This window comes from Diachasma alloeum, unplaced genomic scaffold (genome assembly GCF_001412515.2).
Source record: "Diachasma alloeum isolate Michigan unplaced genomic scaffold, Dall2.0 Dall_scaffold_00176, whole genome shotgun sequence".
Lineage (NCBI taxonomy): Eukaryota > Metazoa > Arthropoda > Insecta > Hymenoptera > Braconidae > Diachasma > Diachasma alloeum.
The window spans coordinates 2,767,935-2,793,093 of NW_021680342.1; the positions used below are offsets into that span (position 1 = coordinate 2,767,935).

Sequence of the window (25,159 nt, forward strand, 5' to 3'; positions counted from 1 at the left end):
TCACTGTTAGAAATGTTTCGAAATTTCATGGCAAATGTGGTAATAATTCACATGAGAGTGACATTGATTCCGATTTAGGGGAAAAATGGTTAAGAAATTTCAAGTTTTAGGTAGAATTCAAGGGAATTTATGAGTTTTCAGTGGCAGTGAAACGGAAATTTCACAGTTTGATAGAATTTTCGATGGAACATGAATATTCAGAGACAAAATGACACGAATTTTCAATTTTCTGAAAAATCAAGTATTTTATTAAATGTCAGATCACTCGAACAGACAATGAATGAAATATTTCATTTTTCAATGACGACATTTCCTGAATTTTCAATGGAAACTAAACATGATAAAAATTTTCGTCTGAATTGCCCGCGTCAATCCCAAAAATTTTCCACCGTGTTGGCGTATTCAGGCGTTCTATCAATTTTTGATCTCTTGACGGACCTAAAATTGTCCCCAACCATCTATTGGTCTGGTCACCCTACGTTTCTGCTATCTCAATAGCCATCGAATGTTCAATAACTTGAGACGTAAAAACGCAACAGAAACGAAAGTTAGAAAAATGCGTCTTAGGGCTGAGGGACAAAAACTCCTCACCGAGTGGGACAAGGTACAGTATACCCTGAGGTTTCTGGTGGGGATCTTACGAGGGAGGGTAAGGGATCGGAGGAAAGAAGAAACACCGGCTTTGCTGCGGGGATGTCGTTGCGACTTGTTGAAGATCCGACGTTCGGTGGGCGCTGAGTACGCGCCACTGTGCCAGTCGCCTGGTGACCGCGACCGGGTTAATAACGCGCGCACTGGCCATGGATTGAGGAGAATCAACATTAATAAACATTGGTGTATGCCTGTGTCACCCCCTCCCTTCACGTCAATTTGTGTTGTGATTTTCGTTCTATTACCATCCGATTCAATTTTACCTTTTTTCTCCACCACTCGAATTGTTATTTCGGCGGCCCGATCAGTGTGTAAACCCCGCAAAAAGAAAATTCTTCGCGTCAGAAGCAAGAGATACAGTGTAATTAAAAACAACCGAGTATCTGTTTGAAATTCACTCATTCAATCGAAAGTTTGTTTGTAAAATAAAATATAAAACGATACCATTAGTGCCTACAGTGGATGGATTGTGTTCTATGTTAAAACTGTGCTCAATTTTTACCGTGAAATATATATTTTTTGTGAACCGGAGCGCGCGATGCCGGTGGCCGAGATGCTGCCGGGCCTCGCTTCCGGTCTCCTTGATTTTCAAAGCCGCAGAGCTGGACAATATCGACGCAATAGAACGTATCAACAATTGTTTATAGCACTTGTTAGTTTAGTGCTTTTACAAACGAGTGTCATCGGGGCCATCAAGGGCATTGGTAAATTTAATGTTAATTTATACAGTTATCCTCGTTGAATTAAATCATCATAAAATCATACGTAAACGAAGATAAATATATTACAGAAGTAATGTTGACTCTTCGATTCTGAAATTTACGAACTTTAAATGCCTGAGGGATTGGGTCATTAAATGTTTATTGTACTGATGATTCTGTCAAGGAAACTCAACTCTTAATGTATAAATGTATGGGAATTGTTTAATTATTTCTGTCATGTTGTTGCCACGTTGTTCTTCTCTCTTGGAAAGTTTTTTCCCATGAAACACGAAAAATCCGGCTTTTGGGAGGAGGAAAATACGGGGGAAAAACTGGCTATTTCTCCAAAGAGGGCGAGTTGATGGGGAAGAGATTTGAGGTGAGGGGCACGGTGGAGTCCAAGGTAAAACCTGACTATATCTCAAAATATCGTAATAGTCTTATACGAGAGCGTTATGTTTCTTCGTCTCACTCGAGGTAAAAACCGGTTTCTCATCAAGGGGGCCTGCCTCGAAGATCCTTCGTGCCTTCACGCGTGCGTTGATATACGCTGCCGGCACATGGATTCACCTTTTGGGATCATAGTCAAAAGCGTCTTACTCTCTTTATCTTTACCACATTTTAACGGTTGATTGGCTGCATAATATCGGTCTTTGAGCCCTCCGCTGGCTTTGTGTTATTAACAGACACCCGATTCCTCTGTCATCCCTGATTCAGGGGGGAGATAGTGGATGGGCACATGAAGGAGGGACAGGTATTTTATCGACTCCATTTGAATCAATATTTCCACTGCGATTTGATTCATAGACATGAAGACGAGGGGCTTCTCTTTTCGTTGGATGAATCAAAAAGCTCGAGGCAAATATTGTCTCGTACATATGCGTCTTGTACAAATCTCTATCGTATGTCTCAGTGGCGCATGACCGAAACATTTTTATCAGTTCATTTTTTATCCTCCTTTCTTTGTATCTTCTTTTCATGGCACTCAGTGTTTACATTCGTCTCATGGATTTAAGGAGCGAGAAGGAGATACCGTATGAATATATCGACGATGTATCTTCAGGGACAAATGATAATGTTTCGTTGCATTCTCGTGTTTACTAAATCTACATGAATTTTTGTTGAACATTTGAGCGATTATCACGATGATTGTGTAGTCGAAACAAAAGGGAAAAATGTGGTGAGAATAGTGACAGACGTCATGAAGAGGCCAAGATTACGAAGGCCATCTAAATTGCATGAACTTTATCATCAGGCTGCGTGACCATGACACGCCCGAGTGCAATGCAATGACCCAATCAATTGCTGGAACCTGATACTCATTTTTAATTAATTAATATTCATCTCTCATTTTGCATTGATCTCGTTCTCATTTGCACATTTTTTAATTTCTTCGGTAACAGTCTCTACAACTGGAAGAGGCTGATGTTTACCGAGAAATACCTGGTGCTGTGTCTAATCAACAGCTAGAACCTGACACTCATTTTCAATTGATTAATATTCATTTCTCTTTTTGCATTGCGCTCGTCCTCATTCACACATTTTTAAATTTCTTCGGTAGCAATCTGCACAACTGGAAAAGGCTGATGTTTACCGAGAAATACCTGGTGATGTGTCCACCTAGGTATCACGTACGCGTGAACACGTGCATCAAGAAATAAATAAAAATCCCTCTTACGAACCCACTGACCTATAGACGAACAACACCAGTCATGACTCTAAAGGTTTCACCACCTTTTTTTTCCCTCGTTCTCTGTGGAATCACAATGTTACCATTTATTTATCTTGCATTCCTTTGTTGCCCGGTGGGGTATATTCCACAGGGGTGGGGTGGGGCGGGGAGGGGGGCACAATTCACCCAATTCTCGCATTAACTCACGTTCGGCTTGATTACCCGATATTCGAAGAGAATTATCGTTTTCCTATTGTTTTTTTGTTAACACCTTCACCAGTCGACGATCGTGCTTCCCTTCATCCATGTTCAAGTTTTCTTTATTGTTACAGCCGAGCTTATCCTTGAGTCGTGATGGATAAGAGAAACGTTTTATTCTTAACGTACACAACGTTCAAATGAGTTTCTTTGGGATTCCGGAGAGGCAATGGTGAGGTTTTACGATCGCAAAAGCGTCTTGCGAAGGTTTTCAAGGTAGCAGGGGGGATGGAGGGACAAGGGTGTCACGAGTGGTGCCGCTATTCGATTTTTTATTCAGGCGTCGTTCCACGTGGTATACCGCACTGGGCATATCATGTACTTTCAAGTACTTGGAATAATATCGAAAAAACCCAGCGCTCAAACTCTACTAATGTATGTCGTTGGATTCTTGCCCTCGAAGCGACTGGAAAACTCCGGGGGATATGTTTATCGAAAAATAACCGTTAGATGGTTAACTTTTAATCTCAATCGGTTGAGAATAAAAATAGAGTAATTGGCGTTTGTCGGGCTGCGGGTGAATTAAAGGGAAAAAAAGGAAATGAACGGGGGAGTTGTGTACTGTGTCTCCCTGGAGATAGCGCTCTCCAGGTTGACGGTCTGTGCTGGTATAAGCAGGGGCACTGTTGGTAGAGGTAGACGGACCAGGCCTCTCTCAGTTCATCGACCTCGGACTAGCGGCCGAGCGGATAGCGGGACCCTGGCTCCAATGGTCCCGTCCCGATCGCGTTGCTTTGCCTCTTTTTTTCCCCCCTCTGTACACCTTTCTTACGTATACACAGATAGATTTTGACCGAGAAGTTGTTTCATCCTTGTTCCGTAAGAATACGTAGGTGGTATTGATGTCTAGGATGAGGCGAAATCTGACGTGATCATTCGGCAAAACGAGACTTGTAGATTATGACTGGACAAGATGAATCGCCCACGCGAGAGACACAAAAAAAAAACACTCGAAACTACACCTGACACACAAACGATTTTTTCCACTGCTCTAGGCGTGCGCTACTTGTGGCTTTGGAAAAAGAATTTCCCTCTTCGTGGGAATTTTCGGGAGAAAATACTTTTTCTCATGCCGTCAACGAACTTTCTATGAGTCAAGAGCATTCGTCGTAAACTCTTTTTTCATTCAAGTAGAAATACCACAGTTTATCAAAATATGATGAGCAACGATAACCTTCAGTGTCACGATACAAGTGATAATTGGTTAATAATTCTTACTTTGAATTATTCAGACATGCAAAGTGTATGCCAACGGCGTGCACAATCAAGGATGAATTCGTGAAAGATGGGAGAAGTTTTTCAACCAGCTGGGTAGTCGTGTATATAATATACCTGTTGAATGTACCTTGCACTGAAGAAGCGCCGGCTCTTCTATTCTCGGCGCTCCACACAGGTGAAAGCTAAAGTTTTCCCACGTGAAAAAAAAAGCCTAGCCAAACGGGGAAGAGGGCGGGGGAAGGGGAATACGACAGCAATTGCACGACAATTCTCGTATCTCGGAGTCGATATAGAGAACTGGAAGACACTTCCACTCAGAATGACTCTTTCAAATAGCCAGCACAATCGTTCATCTCTCTGTCCATATACCTGGAAGCTCTATTAAGGACAGGATAATTACTTTTTCCATTATTGGATTTTCATACCCTCATTAAGCGGCATCATAATTATTTACCTTTCTTGAAATAAAGGAATTACTTTGCACAATCCAGGAGTTGTAACGAAAAAAAAAAAGGCCTAGAATTGCTGACACGTTGGATCAAACGTGTCTTTTGCAATGTCTCGACGACGAATTTGGTGTACGAGTTTTGTCGCTGGCACACCAAATGTCGTTGACCTTTCTTCTCTCATTCCAGTTGGTAAATCCACTCGTGTCATTTATACCTGTTAGCCGCAACGTGGCGTTGCAAGTCTCCTTAATTTTCAACATATTCGAATTGGTACAAGCTAATACCTCTCAGAATTTCATTCCCAGTCTGCGATTATCTGGAATTTACGATAAAAGAGTATAAATTCAATAGCAGTTAACGCCCGGACGCAAGAACGGACACACTGGCCACTTCCTCCCATTGACAAGGCATAACACATTGTGTGCGCGCGGATAATATATTCTTTTCCTTTCACCTGTTGACTCCATTCATCTTTTTTCCTCCTTCAGTCTCTTCTCTCGTGGGGTTTTCACCTCTCAACTACAATTGTTCCTTTATCTTTATCATCGTGACATTAAGAATATTTTATTTTCTCGAAAGGCTAAATTCAACGAGTCAATTATGCCACTGTACCATCGAATTATTCGTTGAATCAAATTATTCGTAACATCGAGGTCATTGAATCAATTCCGTGGCCAGTGTACTCGATATACCAAAGAGGGGACAATTGACATACTCTCACAGTGTAATAATACACGTACATATCCATACCAATGTGTGAAATGTAATACAGTATCGAAAGAAATGAAGATGATCGCTGAGTGTCTCGTGACATTAATCGAATTATTCTATTTGCTCCACCGTGATCTAGATTTCAAACAAATTCAATATCTATTTCACTTCTCATTGTGAAATAATGACAATGTACATAATTGATAATGCCTGTCTATTTACCCTCTGTCACGAGTATACCGTGAATAGTATTCATTAATGGAATATAAAATATACCAAAGTTGCGAAGGCAGAAGACATTTGTGTGCATGGGGTTCTGGAATACTGTTGTGGCTGTTGGGAATAGTTTGTGGCCGTTCTTTTCACTCCCTCCCAGTAGTACAGACCTTACCACGAGGCCTCGCGGTACCAGGCTGTGCAGCCGAGCTGCCTGGCACGAGAGCCCCAACACGAGAGTACAAACCGCTCTGTTACTGCACTTCGGAAGACGTAGCATCGAATAGGCATAGTCAACCTCACTCTATCTCATCTCTACGCTTAATGCCGTATATTTTCCTCTCTGTTCCCCCTTCTTTCGATGTCTTGCTTTTTCTCTCGTTCTCTCACTCGGAATCTTTGAGAATATAAACCCCTCCCTCACCTCACCCGCCGGCAACAACGTCACACACAGGGGAATCTCAGACTCATCGTCTTACTTTCAAAGGTCTCACTCTGGTGCATTAAACATTCAATGCATCAAATAAAATTTACTTGGGGCCTCGTTCACCTATGCTTCAATGCCCCTCCGGCTATTGGGATGCGAAAGGCGAATAGACTGAGTGCACAGGCCCTTCGTGTGCCATGTATACCCATGTTTTCACCGAGGAATTCAGATTGTTACTCGTGTGATGCAACATTCACTGACACAAATCAACGGAGATCGTCGATCTCTTCTGCTCCAGTAAATCTAATAGTTTATCCTCATTTTAACGGTGGCTATTAAGAAAAATTTTCACCCAGTTTCAGTTTATATTTTTCATCGGAAAAATGTTAAACTTGATTTATGGAGTGGGGTAATTAAAAACATGTTCGGAGGATGTTTCGAAAATTAATTGCGATGAAATCGGCTCGAGGGGGCGGATTTTATACATTAGTCTCGAATCTTTAACAATTTTTTTAAATGGATAAAAATGTAGAATGTGAAAGGGTCTCGTATTGAAAGCACTGATGACCCTTTCACCTATCACGACTCTGCTCTTCGATCGTTATTTCTTCATTTTTCTTTTTCATGAAATCTCTTCTCTTGTCATTCTTTAATAGACGATGGAGCTGACTGTGGAACGGGAATGTTCAGGTGTTCAGACGGAAAGTGCATACAGCAACTTGCGGTATGCAACTATCAGAAGGACTGCGAGAATGGCGAGGACGAAAGGCAGTCGTGTCGTAAGTTGAATTATTCAACATTACTATGCATATTATGTTTATTATCAAAATATAATGATGATGTTGATTGTTCTACCGCCGGATGAGGAAACATCGAAATTCTAGCCCGAGGAGTTTGATTATTTCCGGCATGCGAGAGTGATTCCACTTCCGGTTATAGAAAATAGTTCACGAGTTTATTTGTTGATACAGGGAGAAGGTGGCATTTGTATTTTTAGGTTTCACTCTCTCAGTCGTTATTATTTTTCAGCACCACCTGAGTGCGAGGCGGGCCAATTATCCTGCAGTCAATATATTTTCAACAAAACATACTGCATACCCCAACACCAAAGATGCGACATGAAGGTGGATTGTGTCGATGGAACGGACGAGGCAGGATGCAGTGAGTAATGCTTTGAATTTTCCACAGAACTTGAGTGCACTGTGACATTAAGTCTTCTTTCATTGTCGGTATCACTTATTTCACATATTCATCGAACGGAAATGGGGTGATCAAGATAGAGTGAGACACGATGAGAAAAAAAAAAGAATAATATGTTCACATTCGCTAGACACACATCAATCGTGTCTCGTTCACTTGGTCAATGCCAAGGTCACTCGGAATAATAAAATTCCCATGGTGAGATATCACGCGAATTTTTTCTTCTCAATCGTTAGATTTATGTGACATGTCGAGAGATACAAGGACATGTGACAGAGTAGCATATCGATGTTGCTGATCGACAACTTGTCTGAATCCAACAAATACAACAATAAATTAAAATCAATAGTAATGATTATTCTCCATTCTTCAGTATACAGAAAATGTCAGATAGACGATTTCAAATGCAACGGAGGCCTAGCAACCAATGAAGTTTGTATTCCGAAAGAGAAGAAATGCGACGGTTACTTGGATTGCAGAAATGAAAAGGATGAGGAGGAATGCCCAATGAATGTGAAACCCGCCTGTAGATTGGATCAATTCAGGTGTAATTCGACACAGCGATGTGTTGAGCAAAGTGCAAGGTGCAATCATCGCGACGACTGTGGCGACAACAGTGACGAGGAGCATTGCAGTGAGTTATGACTGTCGTTATTAATCACCCAAACATCATTCAGCCAAAATAAACAAGAATTCATCATGACAAATGAGTCATAGAGATGTTTATCAAGACTCGCAAGACCTGAAAACTTTGAATTTCTCTCAAATTGTAGACAGAGTCATCTTTACGTTGATGGAAATTTTAATCCATCAACCTGAGTTGATCGTTAAGAAATAAAACAGGCTATAAGTTATATGGGACTTAAATAAAGTCCATAACAGCCCATATATGACAATAAACTCCTTTACTTCACTTCTCTGAAGCCAGTGCAATCAACTTTTCTCAATATTTGCCATATTTTTTAACCACGTTTAATCGAGGAAATCGCAAATGTAATTTTGTTCTCGTCCCCTTCCCTCAAGAAAAAAAAACAGCTTTCCCCAGTTCTTCAAACTACCTCAAAAATTCACAAAGAGAAATTTCCAAATGCTGTGATGGCAACAATTTAATAAATTACGAAATGTTCAAAAAGCTTCGCATAAAAGATTTATCTGTTCACCTAATCCTTTGCCTCATTTTTGTTATTCACCAAAAAACTCATCGTAACGAGGGATTTTGCGACGTAATATACGAGGGGGGCTGACGTCTGAACCTCTCAAATCCATAAACCAAGAAATAATGTTCCAGGTTTCCCCCCGTGCACAAACGAGCAATTCCGATGCGCGAATGCGCTGTGTATCCCAGTGGGTTTCCACTGCGACGGCCACAAAGACTGTCCCGACGGTTCAGACGAGAAGTCCTGCAAAGTGACCGTATGCCCGGACAACAAATTCATGTGCCCAAAGGGTGGTTTAGACGGCAAACCCCTCTGCATCGAGCGATCCCAAGTGTGCGACACAAAAGCCGACTGTGCTGACGAGGCAGACGAGGTGGCAGCGTGCTCCAAGGAGGCCTGTCCCTCCTTGCGATGCTCCCACACCTGTCGCGCCTCCCTCACCGGTGGTGCCTGCGAGTGCCCCGAGGGATTCATGCTCGCCAACGACTCCGGCATCTGCATCGACAGAAACGAGTGCAACGAATGGGGCTACTGCGAGCAGCTCTGCGAGAACACCGAGGGTTCCTACATCTGCAAGTGTGCCCCTGGGTACAATCTAATCGGTCGTAACAAGTGTCGTGCCCAGAACAATCAGCATTGGCCAGCTGTTGAACTCTTACTCGCCCAGGATCGCGCCCTCTGGCGCATGTACGCCAACAGCAGTAACCGAACCCTCGTGGCTAACACGACTGGTGCAAGTGGTGTTGACTACCTATTCTCCGAGAATTTGCTGTTCTGGAGTGACGTTAAAACGCGAAAAGTTCATTCACAACCACTGGCACCAGGTGACTCGGTGATCGATCAAGTGGACATAGCCCCGGCTGGGTCATGGGCCCCAGTGGCAATAGCCGTTGATTTCATCGGCAGAAAGTTATACGTGGTGGACTCAATCGTCCAGAAGATCGACGTGTTCGAGTTGGACGGGCGTTACCACGGAATCGTCCTGGGATCGAACCTCACGAGCCCCGCGGACATCGCCCTCGATCCCACCGTTGGAATCATGTTCATCGCTGACAATAAACAAGTCCTTCGCGCCAATATGGATGGGACAAATGCATTCCCGATAGTATCTGAGGCTGCTTATAAAGTGTCCGGTGTCGCTGTCGACATGATTGCCAAGAGGATCTACTGGTGTGACTCACTCCTCGATTACATCGAAACAGCTGATTACAAGGGGGGCAAGAGGGTCATGGTGCTGAGGGGGGCGCAGGTGCCTGCTCCCACGAGGCTCACGGTTTTTGAGAATCAGGTTTACTGGACTGACAGCACCAAACAAGCCGTTATGAGCACTGATAAGAACATGGGTGACGCGAATATCAACACCATCTTCAAGGTGCGGGACGCCAAGGCCATCAAAGCCCTTCATCCGCTCGTTCAAGCAACGGGAAACATCAAGAATCCTTGTGGGAATAATAATGGCGGATGCCAGCACATGTGCATTGTCACTGCTGCTGGGGGAAGAGAGAGTGGTCTCGGGTACAGGTGTGCTTGTAACATCGGCTGGCGATTGTCCAGTGATCTCAGGAATTGTAATTTGGTCCAGGAGTTCTTGATGTACTCTCAACAACGATTCATCAAAGGAAGGGTGCTAGATCCTGTGATGGAGGGGTTCAGTGATGCCATACTTCCGGTTGTGTCCAGACGAGCCAGATTCGTGGGGCTCGATTACGACGCACACGAGCAGTACATCTACTACAGCGATGTCCTGCAGGACGTTATCTACAGGGTCCATCAGAATGGGACTGGCAGAGAGATCGTTCTGGCCAGCCAGAACGAGGGGGTCGAGGGCCTGGCTGTCGACTGGGCGGCGAAGAACTTGTACTACATCGACTCCAGGAAAGGGACGCTCAATGTCTTGAGTACCGGGAATGTCACGTACAGGAGAACGTTGCTGAAGAATTTGAAGAGGCCGAGGGCCATCGTCATCCACCCTAATCACGGGTATATATTCTTCTCCGAGTGGGATCGCCCTGCGAACATCAGTCGGGCGCATGCTGATGGTTCCAATCTCGTGGTCTTCAAGAATTTGACTCTGGGATGGCCGAATGGTCTCGCTATTGACTTCACCAAAGACAGATTGTACTGGTGTGATGCACTGTTGGATCACGTACAGCATTCGAATCTAGACGGAGGCGATGTGAAGACCATCAGTCCGAGGCTGATAAGACATCCGTTCTCCATCGCCATTCACGAACAGTGGATGTACATCACTGACTGGAGACTGGATGCGATAATTCGGTTGCACAAGGAGACCGGCCAGCAGGAGGCTATTCTCGTGAGGGAACCAGCGACGAATAGATTGTACGGAGTCAAAGTATTCAGCAGGGAGATTCAGAAGCCATCTGATCATCCTTGCTCTGTGAACAACGGTGGCTGTGAGAAGCTCTGCTTCGGTATCCCCCAGAACACCACGAGCAGGTACATTGGGCTCCCTCAACTCACTAGAGTATGTGGCTGCCCCTACGGCGAGCGATTGATGCCGAACGAGAGAACCTGCACATCAGACCCCAAAGCCGAGCCCCCCGTTCAAGCCTGTCCCAATCCTTGGGACTTCACCTGCGCCAATCAGAGGTGTGTCCCACACTCCTGGGTCTGCGACGGTGATGACGACTGCCTCGACAACAGCGACGAAATGCAAAACTGCACGAAACCAACGTGTGCAACTGACAAGTTCCAATGTAAATCTGGCAGATGCATCCCCGAGAGCTTCAAGTGTGACTCGGAGAATGACTGCGGTGATTACAGCGATGAGGCCAATTGCCCCAATGTCACCTGCAGTGCAAGCCAATTCACGTGTGACAATAATCGTTGCATCCCAGCATCGTGGAAGTGTGACTCGGAGAATGACTGTGGCGACAGCTCTGACGAGGGGGCATTCTGCGCAGCGAAAACTTGTTCGTACTTCCAGTTCACTTGTCCCAGGTCGGGACACTGTATCCCCCAGTCTTGGGTGTGCGACGGGGATAATGATTGCTTCGATAAGCAAGACGAGATGGATTGTCCCCCGGTCACGTGCCTCAGTACGCAGTTCACTTGTGCAGACCGAAAGATGTGTGTTCTGGAGTCTTACAAGTGTGACGGTTTGTCGGACTGCAATGACGGGAGTGATGAGGTGGGATGTCCATCATTGGCTCCGGATCAGTGCAACCCGGAGAAGCAGTTCCAGTGCGTGGGCTCGGGGTTGTGCATCCCCAAGAGCTGGTACTGCGACAGAACTCCAGATTGCAACGACAAGTCAGACGAGCCGGAGTCCTGCGGCCAGAGGCCAGACGAGTGTCCTGTTGGCTACTTCAAGTGTGTCAACCCAGTCAATCAGAGCTGTGTGGGCAAAACGTACATTTGTGACGGGAATGACGACTGCGGGGACGGCTCCGACGAGGACCCTCTGGTCCACGCCTGCGCGCCACCGCCGTTCAAGTGCGACTCGAACCAGTGGGCCTGTCCTGGAGTGACTGGAAAGTGCGTTAACCAGACGAACGTCTGCGACGGAAAGCCAGACTGTCCGAACGGCGCGGACGAGGGCTGGGGTTGCGATTTGACGGAGTGCAGCCATCAGGGAGGACTCTGCAGCAATGGCTGCATTCAGACACCAGTTGGGGCTGAGTGCACGTGTCCTATGGGTGAGGAACTCGATAAGGATGGGTATAACTGTCGTGATAGGGACGAGTGCGATCCTCCAGGGTTGTGCTCTCAAACGTGCACGAACACCAAGGGAAGCTACGCCTGCAGCTGCATCGACGGATACAGATTGGAGAACGACAATCACACTTGCAAGGCATTCAACCACTCGGCTGCGTTCTTGATCATCTCGAATAGACACACAATCCTGGTCGCTGATCTGCAAGAGCAGGCTTTGGAGAGGGTACCGATAAACGTTGAAAACGTCGTTGCGACTGCCAGCAATATGCACAGTGGCACGATCTTCTGGTCTGACATGAAACTGAAGAAGATCTCGCGATTGGAGAAGGGAGGAGATCCCCAGGACGTGGTTTCCACGGGACTGGACCTGGTGGAGGGACTCGCTTACGACTGGATCGGCAAGAATCTCTACTGGTTGGATTCTAAATTGAATACGATTGAAGTTGTTAGGGAGACCGGGGAGTACAGAATGGTCCTCGTGAAGGAGAACATCACGCAGCCCAGGGGGATGTGCCTGGATCCCAGTCCGGATTCGAAGTGGCTGTTCTGGACGGATTGGGGGGAGAACCCTCGTATCGAGCGGATAGGAATGGACGGCACTAACAGATCCACCATCATCAGTACCAAGATCTACTGGCCAAATGGACTGGCGCTGGATATCGCTAACAAACGAGTTTACTTCGCTGACAGTAAACTAGACTTCATTGACACCTGCAAGTACGATGGCTCTCAGAGGATCCAGGTCCTCGCCAGTTCTCACTACCTCCTTCATCCTCACTCTTTAACCCTCTTCGAGGACACTATGTACTGGACGGATAGGCAACTCAATCGTGTTCTATCAGCTCACAAGTTCAAGGGGACCAATCAAACCGTAGTGTCTCATCTGATCTCTCAACCTTTGTCGATCCACGTTCATCATCCGGTGCTTCAGCCGATGTACACTAGTCCATGCAGCAGTGCCAACTGCCAGCATCTCTGTCTTCTCTCCCCAAGTGCTCCCGTAGGCTACACCTGCAAGTGCCTCATCGGTTTCAAATCACTGTCCGATGGCAGATGCATCGAGGAAGACGTCCCGTACATAATGATGCTTCGTGGATCCCAGATTGTTGACATTTCGTTGACCCCAGGGGACAGTAAGACCGGGTACATAACACCTGTCGTTGGGGTGGATGGTGGCACTCTCATCGATTACGATAGAAAGGACAGGGTCATTTATTGGCTGCAGACGAAGGACGGTGACGATGAGAATGGCACGATTTACACGATTCCGTACATTGGTGGGAACAAAACGCAGTTTCCCAATCCAACTGGAGACTCCGGTATCGTGGGATCTCCCTCGACGATGGCGTTCGACTGGTTGGGAAGGAACTTGTTCGTTGGTAACAAGTTTGCATCTAACATCGAAGCCATCAAGATCGACGGCGAGCCCCGATACAGGACAATTGTGCTGGCCAACGACGGAACCCCCACTTCTGTTGCTAAACCAAAGGCAATGTGTGTTGATCCACTCGAGGGCCATGTATTCTGGATCGACGAGGGTGGATATGGGGTTCCCGAGAAAATTGGGAGAATTAACATGGATGGCACCAACTCTCTCATCCTGATCAATGACACTTACAAGCTAGAAGCCATCACCATCGACATTCCCAGCAAGAGAATCTACTTCAGCTCGCAATTTCCAGCTTACGTGAAGTCAATGACGACTGATGGTCAGAATGTTCAAGTTATACTGACGAATACCAATAACATAGCTCTGCCAAAAGCCCTCGCTGTTCACGAGTCGAAGTTATACTTCATGGATCCGACTTACGATAAAATCGAGAGGGTGGATCTCCCCAGTGGGAACAACCCTGTGACCCTTCTTGACAATGAATCGACTCTGAAGACTCTCGTCATCTACAAGAAACGCGTCGACGGTTCTCATCCTTGTCTGGTGAACAACGGAGGCTGTGACCAGCTGTGTCTGCCTGCGAACGGAGGCACCAAAGTCTGCGCCTGCAGTATGGGATACAAGATGAATGGAGGATCCAAATGCGAGGCGTTCAGTACCTTCGCAGTTGTGACACAGTTGGATGTGGCCAGAGGCTACAGCATGACTGACGCCAAAGAAGCGATGGTGCCAATTGCAGGACCTGGCCATCACATCCTTCACATTGATGTTTATACCGCCGGCAACTGGATCTACTGGGTGGAGTTCAACAGAGGCGTTTGGAACGGAATCTTCAGGATTCGTCCCAATGGCACTGAGCTGACCCCAGTCATCAAGAACGGAATCGGATCGAATGGCATCAGAGGGCTGACTATCGACTGGATCGCTGGGAACTTGTACTTCTCCAATGTCTTCCCACATGACAATTACGTCGAAGTGTCCAGACTCGACGGTAGCAACCGAAAAGTCATCGTCAAGACGACGATAGATGCACCGCGAGAACTGGCTGTCAATCCCATCAAGAGAATCCTCTATTGGATCGACTACGGCCAATATCCGAAAATAGGTAAATGTAATCTGGATGGCAGCAATTGGTCTCCAATAATCATTTCAGGGGTCAGTACCCCTAGGGATATAACAATCGACCCAGTGACTCACGATGTCTACTGGGTGGACTCGAAACTGGACATGATCCAGAGAGTCTCCTGGTCTGGGAAGAATCAACAAGTCATTCGAAGGAATCTCCCGAACCCGATGGGTGTCGCCATCTTCGGGCCCGACGTCTACTGGGTGGACCGCAATCTCCAGACTGTCTTCAAAGCCACCAAACAACCTGGAGACATCCACCTGCCAACTCAGGTGCGCACTAATCTACCGAAACTCAGGGATATCTCGATCTTCGACGTCAGCAGTCAGCCTCAGGATAATTCCAACCCTTGCTCACGTACGCCAAACGGTGGCTGTGATCAGCTTTGCTTTGCTTATCCAGCTGAGGCTGACCCAAAATGCGACTGCGCAACTGGAAAACTCGGGGATGACCGGAAGAAGTGTGAGACTGTGGACGAATACCTGGTGTTTGCCACCAGAACGGAAATCCGAGGTATCAATTTGGACCCCAGATCAACGAACGTTCCGTTCAACCCGATAGGCAATCTGACAAACGTCGTGGGAATAGACTTCGATTATCAGGACAAGAAGATCCTGTTTACTCAGATCAGACCCTGGGCCCAAATAGCTTGGATCTCCTCGGAGAATCCATCATCAACGGACATCCACAGTATAATCAGCAAGGGTATCAACCCGGAAGGGATCTCCTACGACTGGACGCAGAAGAAAGTCTACTGGACGGACTCCACGAATAACAGCATCTACGCGATGAACATCGACGGTACCGATCTAGTTATGATCGCCCGAGTGGATCGGCCAAGAGCAATAGTCGTTGACCCCTGCAACGGATCGCTGTACTACACCGACTGGGGACGCTTCGGAACATCTGGGAAGATATTCCGAACGACAATGGCAGGGTCATTGAAGAAAACCATCATCGATAAGGATTTGTCCCAGCCGAGTGGTCTGGCGATCGACTACGACGACCAAATGCTCTACTGGACTGACGCAGTCAGAGAGAAGATCGAGCGTTCTGATTTGAATGGAAAGAACCGCGAAGTCCTGGTGAGCGCGACGATCTATCCCTTCGCCATAACGGTCTTCAGAGAGCACATTTACTGGACCGATCTCCAGCTGCGAGGGGTCTATCGAGCGGAGAAATACACGGGCTCCAACAAAGTTGAGATGGTTAAACGTCTGGAGGACTCCCCCCGAGATCTCCACATCTTCTCCGTTGGTAAACAACAGTGCAGTGTCAACCCCTGTCTCATCAACAACGGCGGCTGCTCACAGTCCTGTCACCCAGGGCCGAACGGAAGAGCCGAATGCAAGTGTGACGACAACAGCAGACTCGTCAACGAGGAAAGAATGTGTGTACCAAAGAATGTCACCTGTGACGGCAGTAAATTCGCCTGTAGAAACGGCAGATGCATTTCACGCATGTGGGCTTGCGATGGAGACGACGACTGTGGGGATGGCACTGACGAGGACAAACAGTACTGCTCGCATCACTCGTGCAGTCCGAATGAATTCAGGTGTAACAATGGGAGGTGCATCTTCAAGACGTGGAAGTGTGATCACGAGAATGACTGTCGGGATGGAAGTGACGAGGAGGGCTGTGTTTACCCCCCATGTGCACCTGGGGAGTTCACCTGCGCCAACTACCGCTGCATCCCTCAGTCTCAAGTGTGCAATGGTGTCAACGATTGCAAGGATAACGTCACGTCTGACGAGACACATGAGCGATGCCCGAGAAATAACACTTGTCATCCTAATTACCTGCAGTGCAAGACAACGAACATCTGCGTGGAGCCATACTGGCTTTGCGACGGTGATAACGACTGCGGGGACAACAGCGACGAAGACCCCATTAACTGCGCCCAGAGGACGTGCCCTCAGAACAGCTTCAGGTGTCCCAATCACAGGTGCATCCCCGCCACGTGGTACTGCGACGGCGATGACGACTGTTTGGACGGCAGTGACGAGCCGCCTGGCTACTGTCAGTCAGAAGGACGCACTTGCTTTGGAGATTTATTCACCTGCGACAATGGCAACTGCATTCCAAGAATCTACATCTGCGATGGTGACAACGACTGTCTGGATAATTCCGACGAGGATGAGAGGCATCAGTGTAACGACAGAAAGTGCGACGAGGAAACAGAGTTCACTTGCGATGCGAATAAAGTCTGGAATAGAGCGCAATGCATCCCTAAGAAATGGCTTTGCGATGGCGATCCAGATTGCGTGGATGGAGCCGACGAGAATGTCACCCTCCACCACTGCCCACCGGCTCCGCCCTGTCCTGAAAATCAATTCCAATGCAACAATGGCAGATGTCTCAACAAAAACTGGCTGTGCGATCACGACAATGACTGTGGGGACGGCAGTGACGAGGGGAAATTCTGCAACTCGCAGTATAAAACCTGCTCCCCTCAGGAGTTCACTTGCCAAAACTTCAAGTGCATCAAATCTCAGTTCAAGTGCGATGGACAGGACGACTGCGGAGATTTTTCAGACGAGTCTGGCTGCGCGCCGAAGGTCAAGAACACAACTTGCCCCAATCCACTGGACTTCAGGTGCAAGAGTGGAATGTGCATAAATCAACAATTGGTCTGTAATAAAGAGCCCGATTGTCCCGACGAGGATGACGAGCCACCGCACTGTAACATCGACGAGTGCGCTAGAGTGGAGATGAATCAATGTGGCCAAATGTGCATTGACACACCAACGAGCTATCACTGCGAATGTAATCCTGGGTACAAGCTTCTGGACGACGGGAAAGCGTGCGATGACATCGACGAGTGCATAGAATCGCCGTCGGTCTGCAGTCAGCAGTGCGAGAACACTCCAGGTGGCTTCTACTGCAAATGCAACGAGCGGTGGTACGAGAGAGCTGCTGACGAGCACACGTGCAAGCGTCGCGACAAGATCGAGCCCTGGGTCATCTTCACGAACAAGTACTACGTCAGAAACATGTCCATCGACGCGTCCAAGTACTCGGTTATGCACCAGGACTTGATCAATGTCGTCGCCCTCGACGCAGACTACACGACCCAAATGTTGTACTTCTGCGACGTAACCGCGAAGACGATCTACCGAGCGCCGATCGGAGGTGGCGAGAAGCAAGCGATCATTCGACACGACAGCCTCGGGCTGGAGGGAATCTCCATCGATTGGGTGGGCAGAAAGCTCTACTGGTTGGACAGACACGCGAAGCACCTCGATGTCGCCGAACTCGACGGCTCGAACAGAAAGACCCTGAAGAGTGGGATCGCGGATCCTCGTGCCATAGTCGTTCATCCAGGAACTGGTTACCTTTACTTCACGTCCTGGCACCTGCAGGCGTACATCGGAAAGATGGGGATGGACGGCAGCAATTTCACGAGGATTCTCACGTGGGCTGACGACATTGCCTGGCCGAATGCATTGACCATTGATTACTTCACTGACAGGATCTTCTGGGCCGACGCCCATCTCGATTACATTGCATTCGCGGATCTCGATGGTCACAACAGGAGGATCGTCCTCTCTGGAGCCTCTGTACCCCATGTCTTCGCGATAACTGTTTTTGATGATCACATTTTCTGGACAGATTGGAACCTCAAGGCCATCAGCAGAGCTGACAAGTTCTCTGGGGGTAACTTGAGGGTTTTGAGGAACACAACGCATCGTCCGTACGACATTCACGCGTATCATCCCTTGAGGCAGTTGCCTTACACCAATCCTTGTACCGATAACAACGGCGGATGCTCTCATCTCTGTCTCATCGCCCCACCTCGATCCTCTTATCTTCTCGAGAACTACGGACAACCGGGGGTCACGACTTATCAATGCGCCTGTCCTAACCAGTTCTTCCTCGATAAAGACAACAAGACTTGCCTGTCGAATTGCACAGCTGGTCAGCATCGCTGTGGAGCACCTGAGGAGAAATGCATCCCCTGGTTCTACAAGTGCGACGGCGAGAAGGACTGCGCCGACGGCTCCGACGAGCCTACATCCTGTCCAAAACGAGTTTGCAGGGCTAGTGTCTTCCAATGTGCGAATGGCAACTGCACACCCAGTGTCACAGTTTGCGATGGAACTGACGATTGTGGGGACAAGAGTGATGAAGCGAATTGCTCCCACGAATGCGGTGAGCTGGAATTCAAGTGTAAGGCCAGTGGGAGGTGTATTCATGCGTCGTGGAAGTGCGATGGCGACGCTGATTGCAAGGATGGAAGCGATGAGGACCCGGCTATTTGCCACAATAGAACGTGCGACCCGAATACAGAGTTCAGCTGTAGTAATGGCAAGTGCATACCGAAACTGTGGATGTGCGATTTCGATGATGACTGTGGGGATGACAGCGACGAGCCTGCCTTCATCTGTCGTCAGAAGAATTGCACGAGAGGGTGGCAGCGTTGTCCAGGACACGCCAACTACAGGTAGGGATGCAACTCAATTACTGGCCAATTCACTGTCATTTCACACGTGAATTACACGTCACTGATCATGAGTTTATTACTTATCACATTTGGTGAAAAGAATCTTTGGACGGTGAATTCCATCTAGATAGACCCCTCGATTATTTTTTCTTCAAAGTATTATTTTGTTAAAGACCAGAGCTCATTGTCTCTTTCAAGTCTGTGAGACTCAGCCAGACTACTCAAGTTATTTAAAGGATGCGTATGATTGCAAAGCTCTCACTTAGTTCGTGAGATAACATTTATGAAGAGTTTAGTCAAATCAAAAATTTCAAACGATTGTTCACCTATAGTGGAAACTTAATTATAGGATTTCGTTAAACATAATGCAAACACCTCGATACGATTTTTCAGTTAATTTCTTGCAGTCCCAAATAGAGATAAATTTCATCACATCTACATTCCTGGTTTTTAGTTTAATGAATACTCACATAGCCCCATCTTAGCCCACCCTCTCTCGTCCCAAGTTTTGAAAAAATTCTAGAAATTAAGTGCCAGAAAATCACCAAAAAAATTATTCCACCACAAATGACGATAGGAAATAATTAGTGACGATTTCTAAAATCGTCAGTTTGCGTCAGATCAGAAGTCGTCAGAAAATGGTTCTTTTTTTACTGAATCGACATATAAAAAATTAAGTTAATTTTGTATTCCTAACAACAGGTGCATACCGAAGTGGCTGTTCTGCGATGGAAAAGACGACTGTCGAGACAAATCGGATGAACTGCCAGAGAGCTGTCCAGTGTGCGATTCTGAATCCGAATTCAAGTGCTCGAATCATCGCTGCGTCCCCAAACAATGGCTCTGCGACTTCGCAGATGACTGCGGGGACGGCAGCGACGAGAGCGATGTGGTGTGCAAGGGCAGGTACAGATCGTGCTCAGAGTCGGAATTCAGATGTGCCAATGGCAAATGCATCGCGTCAAGATGGCGATGCGATAACGAGGATGATTGCGGGGATAACAGCGACGAGGTCGAGTGCAACACCTTTGTATGTCAGGTGAGTGACAGTCACCGTATATGGAGTATGGAAATGCTATGCGGGTGATCCGATCTGCTCTGACACGGATTCAATATTTTGCAGAATGATACGTATCAGTGCGCCAGTGGCCATTGTATTGCTTCCTATTTGCGGTGCGATGGGACGAGGGATTGTCGTGATGCCAGTGACGAGATTGGATGTCCACCAAGATATCCTGATGGACGCTATTGTCCACAATCGAGATTCCAGTGTGACAATAATCTCTGCGTCTCACTGTCCGATCGATGCGACGGCAGCGATGACTGCGGAGATGCGTCCGACGAGAGCCCCACGCTTTGTGGTAATTATTTTGGACTAATTAGTCAATTTCAGGGGTTGAAGGTGAAGATCATTCACGATTATACAGTTCTGATCAGTGCTAAATGCAGAATTATCAAAAGAAATCGGTAGCGAAGTGATAAATTAGATGAGTTAACTTAATTTGGGGTTCAATTTTTATATTGGCGTGTTTTTTAGTTTGTAATTGCCTGGAATATCGGGGAGAGCTATAGAAAATTGTTGAATCGACTGGAAACTCTTGGAAAGTCCTGGGAAATGCTAGGATTTTCTTGAAGATTCTAGAGAAATTTGGGGATATGTCAAGTATTTCACGTGTAACCAGATTCCATTTGAGATATCATGGCCAGAACAGGGGGAAGGGGTTAATGGACTTTTAAAATCGTTAATAACTGGAGATTCTTAGGATAAAATTCAACATTTTGTCTTCATCCTGAAGACATTTTTTTATTCTTTAAAAGGTGACTTGATTCGATCAAATCTCACTATTTGGTCACGAGATATTGATGATTTAAGACGTTTGATTTGCCTCACTGTCTAAACTAAATTAAAAATTCAAATTAAATGTATGTTATAACGACAAAACTCCTGAAATTCCTGTGAGACTGTCACTTCCTAAAAATTCCCAAGGACTGTATCGAAGATCCCAGCCAAAAATTTACAACAGTGTCGAATGGCATCATGAAATTAAAATTCACTCCCACTTATTTCAGCCAACTTCACCTGCGACATCCTCCGAAGATTCCAATGCAACAACCACCGCTGCATCCCCCGCTACCAATTGTGCGATGGCATCGACAACTGTGGCGACGGTTCAGACGAGAATAATCTAACAATGTGCGCCAAGCGAATTCGCCCCTGCGATCCAATCACCGAGTACCAGTGTGCGAACAAGAAATGCATCGAGAGAACGAAAATCTGTGATAACTCGGACGACTGTGGTGACGAGTCCGACGAGCGAGGCTGCCACCCCAACAAGCCCTGCAATCCAGTGAACAAAGGTGGTTGCGCGCACTACTGTCAGAACGTCACCGACGGCGGTTACATATGCGCCTGCTACCCAGGCTACATAACATCCTCGGACAACAATAAACACTGCGAAGACATAAACGAGTGTACAACTGGCACCCACCACTGCTCGCAAGTCTGCACAAACACCAAGGGAGGATTCTCCTGCTCCTGCATAGAGGGTTTCACACTAGTCGACAATCACAGTGGCGTTTGCCGAACAAACGACGAAGGGGCACAACTGCTCTTCGCAAGTGGTCCAGACATACGTGCCTACAGCCTCCACAAACGAGAGGAAATACCAGCTATTGCAAACGAAAAACGCATTCGATCCGTCGACATAGATCCAAAGATGGAGTACGTTTACTGGATAAATTCCCACGACAACACGATCAAACGATCGTACATGATAAATGCCAAAGAGGGACAGGCTAAAATTGGTTACGCACAGGATTTGAATGTCCAGAATGAGGCTGAGCCAGTGAGTCTCGCAGTCGATTGGATATCGGATAATATCTATTGGGGCGAAGTTGACACGAGTGGTGCACGACAGTTTGGCAGAATAATGGTTGCTAAATCGGATTTGAGGTATCGCAGGAGTCTGATCACTATGGGACTTGAAAATCCAGTGGCCCTGGCGGTGGATCCAGAGTTGGGGAGAATAGTGTGGGCGGATGCTGGGGCTCAACCCAAGATTGAGATCGCTTGGATGGACGGAAGCAGACGAACTGCTCTGGTCTCCAGGCAGCTGGGGAGACCCTCGGCTTTGACTATTGATTACTCCATGTATCATACTGTCTACTGGGCGGATAGTAAGCTGAATGTCATTGAGTCCATCTCACCGGATGGATCGAACAGAAAGGTTGTGATCAAGGGAGATTCAGTCAAGCATCCGATATCGCTGGATGTTTTTGAGAATAATCTTTACTGGGCCACCAAGTACACTGGGGAGGTGCTCAAGCAGGACAAGTTTGGAAGGGGTGTTGTTGAGAATGTCGCCAAGACTCCTGTGATTGCAGGAGGAGTCAAAGTTTATCATCCTTTGAGGTATAATACGACTCTTCGACCACCTTGCAAGAGTGACAGCTGCTCGCACCTGTGTGTTGGCATACCCTCGGGGTACAGGTGTCTGTGCCCAGACTCCGCTGGTCTACGACTACCTCAGAGCAGTGAGAGAATATGTGATGCCACTGTTGAAAGGCCCAAACCATCGCCGACGATATGCCCCTGTGAAAATGGGGGTATTTGCACTAGGGATGACAATAATGATCTGCAGTGTCTTTGCGGCATTGACTTCCATGGGGACCATTGCGAGGTCAATCTCAGGTCATCGAGGGCCAGCAGCTCTACTGCTGCCATTGTTATACCCATTGTCGTTTGCTTGCTAATTCTATTCGCTGCTGCTGCTGTTTTTCTTGTTCTGAAAAAACGACCTTTGTAAGTTTTTTTTTTTGGGCGGTTTCGGGGTTGATTTTGCAGGGATTGATGGTGGTTTTTGGTTTCTTTTGCAGCGGAAAAACTGGGGGACTCGGCGGGTTGACTGCTCACAGCGTTTCCTTCAGACAAGGCAGCAATGTTGAATTTGGGGGCCCAACTCATGAAAGGATGGTGAGTTCACCATTGAAAATGTTGAATTTTCAGTTATAGATTGGATCATTAGCGATATATTTATCAAAATGTGGAATCAAACACATTTTTGTAAATATAAACATTAATGAAAAAAATTTCATGGACAAATCTACCGAATTCGCTAGAAAATTCTATTGAAAAGATGAAATTCATCTGATTTTTTCTATAAAATAGTTTCTACTGGACATGAATTTTCTCGCGCGTGAATAAATCAACTCAATAGATAAAGCAATGCATCGCATAAATTCAGGATTTTATTTATTTCAGGAACCCCTTGACGTTGAGTACAATCTCGGCGACGTAAGAACGAAAAATCGTGATTTCAGTAATCCAATGTACGACGCAGTTAATTTAGAATCAACGAATGGAACGACAAGTTCAATATACGAAGTACCAGCTGAGATGAAACCATCGACAATTCAACACAAAGAGCCACCCCAGTTGCACCTAAAACGGCGTGAATTGGATCCCACGCCTATTGACTCAGGCAAGGATACCCAGCAATTGGTGGAGGAAGATAAATCCGAATGCTAGGTCTCCATAAATTTAAAAAATGTCATTCAGTAGATGATTTTTGTTCACACCTATTGTAGCTTGGATGCGTGAGTCTTTTCGATAGAATAAAAATTGGCAGCTCCTCTTATGTTATTCATCATCGAATGATTGTTGGGTTTATATACATATATATAGATGTTAATTATAAATGTGTTTTTTTTTCTTTTTCGTCTCAAGCTACGATAGGCACGATATGATTGTGTCATCATTATATTTTTTATTAGGTGTGATTTTGTAAGTCTTTGTAAATATTATGACTACGAAAAATATTAATTTTTATGTTATCCGTGTACCATAAAAGCGCAACCACCACATTCCACTATATATTTTTTTTCTCATTTTTTTTCTTTTTTCTTTATATTCGAAGGCTGCTGAACCCAAGGATTATAGTGATAGCACGAAGAAAAATATCTATATATATATTTTTGTCTTGTTAGAAGTGGAGTTGATATAAATATTATGTATACAATTATAACTATATTGAGTGAAAAAGCAAATGTAAAATGGAATAAGTGGGACCAAGAAATTTATACATTTTGATGAGAATTATTTTCTTCAATTAGGGAAAAAATAAATGAATCAGGACAGAAGGAGGTGATGCTATGACCATTAACAGCGGTCAAAATCTCGTGCGCATCGTGTTATTTTCTGTTTTTTAGTTGGTTTTTATGGTGACTGGACTGGCTTAATTTTTGTCAAATTTTGAAATATTACGTTTGTTTTTCTATGTTTCTATCTTTCCCCCTCTCTGAGACGTCCTATTAAACCTTATTAATTATTGTAGATGTTAAAAATGAAGTTGAAAAAAAGAATTATATGAATAAATGTTTTCTTATCGAGTGTCAACGCTCAGAATCGTTTGGTCGGCCTCAGCGACGTTGGTTGTACATTCTAGTTCTCATTTTCTCTAGATTTTTATATTAGGAAACAAGGTATTGGGTGTAAGAGTGTGACGTTGATCACCCCGAATTTAAACTCTCCATCTCGATTCGACAATAATTTTCAAAGCTCTGATGAAACTATTGTGCCCTCATAACTATAGAGACCGAGGAAATTTTTATAAATGGAAATATATACTTTGTTGATCACTAAAAGTGAAAAGAAACGATTGACTCTGGACCGGGTCCTAACAGTCAAATTATTCCTATTATCTTCCATCAGTATTTACTGTAATTAAAAAATTCAAATTAACGAATTAGCCAAGAATGAGAAACAGTAAGGAAACTAATTGTTAATATATTGTGCAAATATCAAACTGAAACCGTCCAACAATAAAATTTGAAGAAAATATAATGAACAGTATTTGTCGACC

At 45.8% G+C, this 25,159-nt stretch overlaps 1 protein-coding gene across 1 annotated transcript; it reads left to right on the forward strand.

Annotated features, from left to right (window-relative positions):
• The first annotated feature begins 774 nt into the window (after window positions 1–774).
• LOC107048224 (low-density lipoprotein receptor-related protein 2) lies at window positions 775–25,149 on the forward strand. Its single transcript, XM_015271303.1, has 10 exons — window positions 775–1,355; window positions 6,960–7,082; window positions 7,333–7,464; window positions 7,877–8,137; window positions 8,792–19,298; window positions 20,001–20,337; window positions 20,422–20,659; window positions 21,369–23,100; window positions 23,175–23,271; window positions 23,560–25,149. Exons 1-10 carry the CDS (start codon window positions 1,190–1,192, stop codon window positions 23,824–23,826), a joined length of 13,860 nt encoding a protein of 4,619 aa, XP_015126789.1. The 5' UTR covers window positions 775–1,189; the 3' UTR covers window positions 23,827–25,149.
• The last annotated feature ends 10 nt before the right edge of the window (window positions 25,150–25,159 follow it).

Coding starts and splice junctions, on each gene's coding strand:
- LOC107048224 (XM_015271303.1), top strand. CDS start 1,190: ATGCCGGTGGCCGAGATGCTGCCGGGCCTCGCTTCCGGTCTCCTTGAT. Junction 7,083..7,332: donor GGACGAAAGGCAGTCGTGTC/GTAAGTTGAATT, acceptor ATTATTTTTCAG/CACCACCTGAGTGCGAGGCG. Junction 20,338..20,421: donor GCAACACCTTTGTATGTCAG/GTGAGTGACAGT, acceptor AATATTTTGCAG/AATGATACGTATCAGTGCGC.